At 30.3% G+C, this 10,412-nt stretch overlaps 1 protein-coding gene across 1 annotated transcript; it reads right to left on the bottom strand.

The window, feature by feature from the left end:
* Positions 1-4,506: 4,506 nt before the first annotated feature.
* LOC137831383 (Leucine-rich repeat receptor-like protein kinase family protein) lies at positions 4,507-8,656 on the bottom strand. Its single transcript, XM_068639042.2, has 2 exons — positions 5,520-8,656; positions 4,507-5,174 (listed from the first exon to the last, which is right to left on the bottom strand). The coding sequence occupies exons 1-2, from the start codon at positions 8,332-8,334 to the stop codon at positions 4,717-4,719; spliced, it is 3,273 nt and encodes a 1,090-aa protein (XP_068495143.1). The 5' UTR covers positions 8,335-8,656; the 3' UTR covers positions 4,507-4,716.
* Positions 8,657-10,412: the final 1,756 nt, after the last annotated feature.

Genomic DNA, 10,412 nt, shown 5'->3' with positions numbered 1-10,412 from the left:
TATTTTAAATTTTAAATTAATTTAGAATATAAAATAATTAATAACTAAAATTTAGTGGTTATATATCAATTTAAAAACTATTTTATAAATTTTTATTAATAATAAAAATCATTTTAAATATTAATAATTTTTTTTAGTTTATAAGATGATTTCTAATTTAGTTAATAGGAATTAATTATTTTAATTCTTAAAATTAATTTTTATTTAATAAATTTCTATCTGAAAATAATTTATGTAAAAAATTTCATAGATTGATAGTTTAAATATTAATTTTGTTTCAATTAACATATTTTAAATTTTAATAATAGTATACTGACATGCCAATAGGTTGGAACATAATCTAGATTACAATAATGATAAAAGTATATTATTTTGTTTTAATATCTTAAATACCCATATATATATATATATATATATATATATATAAAGTTCTTTTTAAAAGAGAACACTAAGAAAAAATAGTTTCTCTTTAAATTATAAAATTAATTCATGTGTGAGTTAATTCATAAAATATTTGTTGTATTTTATAATATTTTATTTTTTTACTTACGCTTAATTACTTTTTGTGTATGAAAAAGTTAAATCATTTTTTATTTATTAAGAGCTTATAGAAAATCTTATTCAAATAATCCTTTGTTTAAGTAAGGAATTAGCACGACGAACTAAACAAAATAATTTGTCTTTTTTATAACCCAAAATTGTACTTAAGTGTTATCTAAAACTTTCAAAATATAGTTTATGAAAATTAATATTATATTTAAAAAAAATTGTTTATTTAATTAGAATTTATGCATGTTAATATACACTACAAGAAAATCATGAAATAAAAATCAAATTTAAAAACAAAAATAACTAGTTGTTATAGTAACTAGATTAGAGACATTTTAGAGACTAAAAAAAATTTGTGGTTTCTAAATTAGTTTTTATTATTGTTAAATGGTTTCTAAATTGGTATCTAATTAACAACTAATGTTTTTACTACAAAATTTGAAATCTAAATTATATTATTGGTAATTAAAACTTTAACAACTAATTAGATACCAGTTTAAAACTATTTAACAATAATAAAAACTAATTTAAAAAAAAAATAGTTTCTAAAATAGTTTTTAATTTAGTCATTATATCAACTAATTATTTTTTGTTTTTAAAATTATTTTCTATTTCATAATTTTTTTTAGTGATATTATAAAAAATTATGGATAATGTAAAAAGTGAGACCTTAGTTGCTAATATAGAGTTGACTATAATTGCAAAATGAATGAATTTATTTTGGAGGCACAGTTGCATAAAAAACCATGAAACCATTTTATATTCTCAACTAATAAAAAAAATATCATATCATTAAAAATTGTTAACTTTTGAAATAATTATTTTCGAACTTAATTTTAATGTGTTCTGTATTTGGAAGGTAGCTGTAAATTTTGTATTAATAACTTATGGAAAATAAACTCATAATAAATTTAATTAATTAGAATATATATAATGTTTTACACTTTAAAATATTATAAATTGTATTTACTAAATTGTTTTGGTTTGGTGATTCTTCTGGCAGTAAATTGTTAATATCAACTTTAATAACTTATATAATAATAATAATTATATTAAATAATAATAGTATGAAAAATATTAATGATAATGATAAACTATTGTGATAATTACTTAAAAAAATTACTTAAAAGTATATATTAATGTTTCCTAATGCTAACATATTTGATATTCATCTCAGTTTACTGTTTCCTTAATTATTAAATAATAACACAACTTATTGAATAGATTTAAATATAGAAATGAAAATATAAGAGAATTTTTTTTTTCAAAAAGAAACATTTAATGAATTTATCTCCTTAAGATAAGATACATGCACATGACTTCAAATATCTTTGACTTTGGAGTCTTTTCGTACACGGTCTCTGCACTAAAACTTTCTATGAAAAATAACATTTATTCTTTATTTATGAGAAACATAAATTGTCATTATCAATAAAAAAACTTATATAAAATTTTATTCTAAAAAAATAAAATCAATAAAACTATGATACTGCTGATTCTTTTTTTTTTTCTACCTCTTTAAGTATATAGGAAAATGATGAAAAATAAAGTAATTATTCTAAAATGTACGTATTATTATATGTGATAAAATATGAAACGTTCATTTTTTCCAAGATTCTTAAAATAATTTATATTTATCTATTTAAAATAAATACTAAGATAAAAAATAGTTATTTACAATTTTAGAAAGCATATAACTACAAGAAAATCATAAACAGAAACCAATTTTAGAGAAAAAATAATAATTAATTATTATATTGATTAAATTAAATATTATTTTACAGACTAAAAATTTATTAATTTTCAAATTAATTTCTATTATTGATCAATAGTTTCTAAATTAGTATTTAATTAGTTATCAGGATTTTTGCTATTAAATTTAAAATTTAAATAATTAGTTATTAAAACCTTGGTGACTAATTAGATATCCAATTTAAAAATTATTTATCAATAATAAAAACTAATGTAGAAATCAATAGTTTTTTACTCTAAAATAATATCTAATTTAGTCAATATACAAACTAATTATTTTTAGTCTTTAAAATTGGTTTATATTTAATAATTTCGTAGTGGTGTATATTTTAAATGGATTTCAAATTTATTAATTTTATATAAATTAAAAATAATTTTAAATTTTTTTGAAGGATAAAATTTTTAAAAAACTTTATAAAGACCAAAAATTAAAATTCCTTATTTTTACAAAGACCAAAAACATATGTTTAATTTTTAATAAATAACACTCCAATTCATGCTTTAATTTTGTTGTAACATATCTGGAATTCGTTCTTCTCTCAAGTTTCTTGAATTTTTCTGACATTATTTGTTTTCCCTTCTCTTATCTTTCCATGGTAAAGCCAAAAATGGTTTTTTCAAAGATACTGTGAAATAGTTTCCTTTAAGAATTTCAGTAAATACAAAGAGCTTTGTCAAACCTTGCAAATGATGGAAAATTCCCTTGTTTTGCAATATGTGCACAACAATTTTGTTCCTACTTGCAAATTATATAGAAAAAGCTGATAAAGGAATTAAAGTTTTACCATTGTAATAGTTGAAAGCCTTTCTATATATACATACAAATGAGAATATGAAAAACTAAAAGTGAAATTAAAAATAAATCATAATTATCTTACAATTTTCATTATTGGTTTTAAAAAATAACATAAAATAGAGCTAGTGCTACATTTAAATAAGAATCTAAGTGTTTATAATAAGTAAAAATGAGAAAGTTTTGAACCAAGATTTATATGAATATATTATTTTAAATTGTTAAATAGAATGTGATGCATACGATTTGGTTTGTATATACAAAATCTTATATATGAATATTTCAAAATCCTTGAATCAGTTACATTATGCACTTATTATGGGAAAAAGCTTTGACTTACAAATCCTGAAGTTGGTTTGGGAGCAGTTATTCAATGTCATCCTTCACTGTTCCATTTATAATGGTCCTGCATATATGCATGTGCATTTGACTACGATACATGCAACCTTTCAGTGTCACAAACCAGATAACTTCAAGTTAGTACATAACTTTACTAATTTCAATTTCATCTAAATCAACCTCATAAATTCGGCTGACATACGTGTGAAATGATATATTTATGACTGATTCGATAGCAATCTGATAGCAGATGACTTTATAAGTTCAATAATTCTTTATTAGGATAGACTTTAGATGACTATGATAACATATTAAGAAATATACTTTAAACTTAACTATACTTTACAGAACTGACTTATAAGATGATGTTTGCACCGAGTTAGTTGTTATATGCACATATCATTTAATCCTCTTTAAATGGTGAAAATGAAACATATATGTTGAACTATAATGTAAACATGAATGTAAAATGAAGAGGATAGTGTTAGTTTTTGTGATTTGAGCAATGAAGTTTCCATTGGAATGGTTGGAAACTGGAGAGTCTCTCTCAGACAGCACATGGACATGTGGTGTTGAACATGGGACCATGTGAGTACTGTTATGAAAGGCTGGCTTGGATGTGTGTGTTTGTGGGGATGTAAGAGAAAGAGAGAGAGAGAGAATGAATCATGGAATATTGTTCTCCATCAATAAATTCTAAACACATATATCCAAAACAACCAATCATTGCTTCAACTTTCCACAAGATTTCAGGTCCTTCTCTTAATACACAGTTAAGCCTTCACTGTTCCCAGTTGGCACTCAGGAACCTAAGGAAAATCTCTTTAATTCCTCATATTCATTCCATCACAATTCAAATACAATGTTTAATTACACCACATTCTACTCATCATATAACATACTTAGATCTTCTTATTATTCATTCAATTTCAATTGGCATTTGAGTTATAGTTTTTTATCTACAGTTACAAATTTCACTTTTCACTCTAATTTTCTTTCACACCATCCAAAGGTAAGAGTCTCATGCAAGTTTTTCATAGTTAGAGCACTTGCAACTAAATTAGTTAGGAAAATGCTTAAGAAGATATATTTATTTATATATTAAACATATATATGGATACTTGAAATCTGCATCCTCTGTGTGACATTACACTAAAAAGGAGAAAATGACCACACTATATTAGTACTATAATATAATTTAATTAATAATTTAATAATTGAGGGCACCTCTAATTGGCACTGCTTTAGACTATGTACAATTGGAATGAAGTATATACATGCTCTCAACTGATTGAGTTATCTGAGAAATTATAAGAGCATGTAGAAGATCCATGTGAAACCACATTCTTAGGAGGTGGTGGAGAATTATGTGATGTTAAACCTCCCTTCAATGCATCAGAGTCTGTTCTTGAGGTCTCAAGGGGTCTAATTTCCTTCAGCATAGCAACAACATCCTTCATTGTTGGACGTTCTTCAGATCTAGTGCTTACACATAGAAAAGAAACTGCTAGAGTTTGTAGCATTTCATGCATGGTGGGATCAGCCCTCCCTCTCAACTTGGTGTCAAGAATGTCAGAAGGCTCTCCTTTGCTAGCCAAGTGGTTCCTGACCCACTGAACCAAGTGTGCACCCCCTGGCAGAGTTGGGTCTAATGGGTGCCTTCCAGTGAGAACCTCAAGTAGAACCATGCCAAAACTGTAAACATCACTCTTTTCAGTGATAGCCTGAAGAGATGCATGCTCTGTGAATAAACCAAAGACAACAGAAATTAGTACTGTTCAAAGGGTCAATAAATTAGAAGAGAAAAATGGCAGAATGTGTTTCAAATCTCTCATGTTTTGATCAAATCAGTTTTAGTCCTATATTTTAAAAATGGTAATTTTTGTTCTTTGTACTTTTTTAGATATGTTGGATTTGATCCATCCATAGGTTAAAAAGTATATATAAAGTCAAGAACCAAGACCACCTCATTTAAAAACTAAAACTACTGTTTTCAAAGGATATGTAACCAAAATTTGAGGAACTAAAACATATTTTACTAATCACTCAATTAATTCAAGTTTACTAGAAGGAATAAAATGAATACCAGGAGCCATGTATCCATATGAACCAGCAAGGTAATGTCTTTGAAGTGGCTTGGAGTTAGTATTGTGACCAATTTCAGTTGCAGTTCTTGCCAGGCCAAAGTCAGCAAGGTAAGGTTGATATCCAGGACCTAATAACACATTCATGGCTTTGACATCTCCATGAATAATGGCAGGCAAACAATCATGGTGCAAATATGAAAGTGCATGTGCCACACCTAATATAACATCATATCTTGTCTCCCATTCAGCCTTTCCCTTTCCTGAACCATGAAGCAGTGAACTTAGGCTTCCATTAGGGAGGTAATCATAAAACAGCAGCTTGAGGTTCTTGTTTGATCCCCAACCCAGAAGCCTGATGATGTTCTTGTGCCTAATTGACCCCAATGTTTGAATTTCAGAATTGAAGGCTCCTGACTCTTCTGAGGACCACATCTTTTTAACTGCCAGTGTTTCACCGTTTGGAGTTGTCACCTTGTACACAACTCCAGAGCTTCCAGTGCCAATCACATTGGCTGATGTCAAACTCAAGACAATGTCATCAATGGAGAAATCAAGCTTCTGATACAAAGTCATCTCCCAAGTTTCGTTTTCCATGAGAACCTTGCTGGCAATGTGAGTACGGACCAAGACATAGACTGTGAGCAGCACTAGAACTGCACTGGTGCTTAAGAGAATGGACATAGTGAACTTCATGGTCGATGAAGCATGACCTTTGTCAGCAGGAGTTACAACACCTCCGGCAATGTAGAGACCTTGATTTTCAGCAAGATCGCTGAGAGGGAGTTTGTGGAAGAATGGAGTGTTAGGCAACTCACCAGAGAAGCCATTGGAGGAAACATTTAAGGAGACAAGATTCTCAAGGTCAGAGAGGGAATCTAAATTCCCTGAGAGCTTGTTGTGAGACAGATCAAGCACTCCTAGTTTGGTAAGACCAGAGAACTGGGATGGAATTTTACCAGAAAACTGGTTGAAGCTAAGATTGAGAGAGATTTCCAATGAAGGAATTAAACCAACTTCATTGGGAATTTCTCCATCAAAGTTATTGCTTCCCAAGTCCAGAAGTTGTAGCTTAGTACAAGACAGGATCTCTGCTGGGATTTTTCCACTTATCTGATTGTTTTCAAGGTTGAGTTTGGTTAACTCAGCCAATGAACCAATGGTGTGACTCAATGCACCAGTTAGCCTGTTGTCTGACAAGTCAATCAACTGAAGGCTTTTGGGAAGAGAATCTGGAACAGAACCAGTGAGACTGTTGGAATGAAGGTCTAGAAACTCAAGATTCTGGCATCCAGATAGTGTTGGAGGAATCTCTCCCGCGAGATTATTGCTGCTCATGTCCAGAAAATTCAAACTCTTCAAGTTGCCAATCTCTGGGGGAATTTTACCTGCTAGTCTATTGTGATTCAACCTCAGCCTGTAGAGGCTTGTGCAGTTTCCTATATCAGGTGGTATGAAGCCTGATAACTCATTGGAAAGAAGTAGAAGTTTGGTGAGGTTCCTCAACCCAAATAGTTGTCTGGGTACCGGACCAATCAAGTCGTTGTAAGACAGATCAAGTGCCTCAAGTTCTTGGCACTCAGAAACACTATCTGGAATCTTTCCTGATAGCCTGTTCTTCCATGCAAAGAAAAGAGTCAAGCCTTTCAAGTTTCCAATAAGATCAGGAATCTCACCAGAGAGAGCATTGTTGTCAAGTTCCAGTTGATTCAGGGAAGTACAATTTGAAATTTCTGGAGGGATAATACCTGAGAGTTGATTGACACTTAGCTGAAGCTCTTGGAGATTTAAAAGGTTGCCAAAACTTCTTGGTATGCTACCCGTGAGAAGGTTTTCAGACAAGTCTATGACTTTGATCTCTGTGCAGCTTCCAAGCTCTTCTGGGATAGTACCAACTATATTGTTTTGCCACAAAAGTAGACTCTTAAGCTGGTTGAGTTCTCCAATTTGGCTTGGTATTGAGCCCGAGATAGAGTTCTGATGTAAGTACAGGTTCTGCAACTCACTGCAATTGCCAATCTCTTCTGGAATAGAACCTGACAACAGAGTTGTATATATGGCTATGGTTTTGACTTTTTTCAGCATTTTGATCGAAGAAGGAAGACTTCCTGAAATGCTGGTTTCTGCAAGTCCTAGCACGACCAAGTTGGTGCAGTTTCCAATCTCCCATGGGATCTCACCCTTGAGGTTCTTATTGCCACCAGCTCTGAAAACTTGGAGCTTGCTTAAGGAGCCAATGCTCTTTGGAATTTCACCACTGAGATGATTATCATAGATTGTCAAGTTCACAAGGCTTGATAGATTGCCAATGTTGGATGGAATGCTGCCTTCAAGGAAGTTTGTATGGAGAGACAAACTCAGCAGTTTTCTTAGGCTGCAAATTTCTTCTGGAATTTCACCAAAGAGAGAATTGCCACTGAGATCAACAAAGGTGAGCTCGAGATAGTCTCCAATCTCCTTTGGAATCCTTCCAGTGAGGTTGGTTGATGAGAGTACCAGAAACTTCAAGGACCTTAGAGGTTGAAAATTTGAAGGCAATGAGCCTTGCAAGTTCACTGACTTCAGGTTTATCTCTACCACTTCTCCTTGTGAGTTGCAATACACCCCAAACCAGTTGCATGGGCTTGAGGCTGAAGGGTTCCATGATGGTAACACATCTGAAGTGATGTTTAAACTGTTTTTCCATGCTATAAGAATCTGACCTTGCTCATCAAGGGAGTAACAACATGGAAAAAAGAGAAGACAGTTTAATGAGAGAAGCAAGGTGAAGGAGAAGATTTTGGGAGAAAGTGACAGATTCCTTAAGCTTCCAGGCATTGCTGAGAGAAGAGAGCGGTTGATCTGTTTTGGGATTGTAGAGGGGGAAACCCCATGTTTTGTTTATAGAGGAAGAAGAGTGGAAGATTTGGGTCCAAGAGCTAGCTTCTTTATTCTTTTATTATTGTAATGGAAGTTGTTGTTTAATAATGAAAAGATGGTCATGCTCATACTCATTCCCATGTTGCTTAGTTTTTCATTATAATAAATTTCACTAGTCATCACCATTTAACCTCTCATGTAAGAGGTTGAAATTGAAATCTTATGAATTCTGCAATCTGAATGGTTCCAAGTTGTTTTGTTAGCTAGAGTAGAGTTTCAAAAATAGCAATCTGTCAGAGAGGTGAAAATAGTGGAGCTGAAAATCACGTAAAAAGATTTCCTAAGCTTTTGCTCCCCACGTGGACTCTAGCATTATTATCCTGCTTTGTTTTCTGCATTATTTGGTCATTATTTTTCACCCTCTTATAATCTTTTAGTTGCCATGGTTGGCAGGAAACAAGGTAAATCTAGCTAGCACTAGACTATGAAAATATGTAGATAGGAAAATGGCTTTTGAACTAATGGGACATTAAGGTTATTACCTCAATGATAGTGATAGGCTGATCATCCAACACAACAGACAATATGATTACATATTGCATTATTTTCAATGTTTTATAGTTCTTGATTTGTTTAGTAAGAATATAACTCCTCCCCTTTGCTTATCTAGCCCCATTTTTTGTGGTCCACCTATTTTATGTGGTTCAAGTTGATGAGCCATTCATGTTGTCCATAGTTGTTACCTTGTTATTTGTTTCACCAAACAATGCACAGATGCTGTTTCCTTAATTAATTAACTCATGATGTAACATACATGATATGCTTTTGCTAAGTTTTACAACAACTAACTTAGTACTCATATCAGAATGTAAAACTTAGTGTTCATGTCTACTGTCAAAAAATAAATTACTCAAATTATAGTACTTTTGTGGAAGAGACATTTTTTTTTATTTGTAGTTCATTGTGAAAGGACTAACTAGGATTTGTTTATATAGAGATGGAGGAAATGGGTGAGGAATCTGATGAAGAAGTGAAGAGCACATGGAGGTGAGGAATATGTTTAATAAAAAAGGGAAATAAAAATCTGAAAGATCTGGTCACATTGTCTGATGGTGTTTAGTTTAAAGAATGAATTCAAAACAATGAAAAGTATGCTGGCCTTGAATGGAAGGGACAACATTGCACCCTCTTCAATATTCAAATGCTAAATTCATAAATCAATACTAGATGGATCACTTGCCCCAAATTAATCAAAGATCAATTATCTCTTTAAATATTCTTTTAGTTTGTCACCCTCTTTGTAACTTAGTCACCATATGAATTCACGGGCTAAAACTAGAAAATTTAGATTAAAAAAACTAAGTGTTGGATTTTTCTAACTATATATTGGCAAAATTTTATACTAATAAACTATAAATCAAGTTATATAAAAGATTATGGCTTTATTTATAATAAAAAAAATTTAAATTTATGACACCAATTAACAAAAGATCTTAAAGCATGAATTTATAAGTCCTTAAAAAAGTATCTTACTAGGTTAGCAGAGAGGTGTATTTAAAATGTTATTGATTTCGATATAACATAACACTAAAAAATATGTTGTGTGGTAATAATTTATGTAAAAGTTGTTATCAATAAATTAAATTAAATTTATAAAAAAACTTATTTAATTTTATTCAAATTTATATAGGGAGAAGATTGTTGGAAAATACTTTTAATTCATTTTATCTTCTTGTAAGGATGTTCTATAAAAGGAAAAAGATATCATTTAGTTAAAGGGTTGTGAAAGCAATATTTGGACTAGGGAATATGTGATGAAGGCTTTTTAGATGAAAAGAAAAAAAAAGTAAAAGGTGAGTTTTGATGTATGGTTACATTTGAAAAGCACTTGATAGGGTGTAAAAGTTGTACTTTTTTGTATGGAGTCAATGTTCTAGTATTAGCTCTTCTCTCCTCTTAAAAAAAAATTATGATATTTTGACACTCTTGCTCCATTCTACACTCACAATAAATATTCATATTTATAAAAAAAATTA

Source organism: Phaseolus vulgaris, chromosome 6 (assembly GCF_051622355.1).
Source record: "Phaseolus vulgaris cultivar YP4 chromosome 6, ASM5162235v1, whole genome shotgun sequence".
Classification (NCBI taxonomy): domain Eukaryota; kingdom Viridiplantae; phylum Streptophyta; class Magnoliopsida; order Fabales; family Fabaceae; genus Phaseolus; species Phaseolus vulgaris.
Note: the sequence above shows the minus strand (reverse complement) of the source record. Positions and strands in the feature narration are given on the sequence as shown.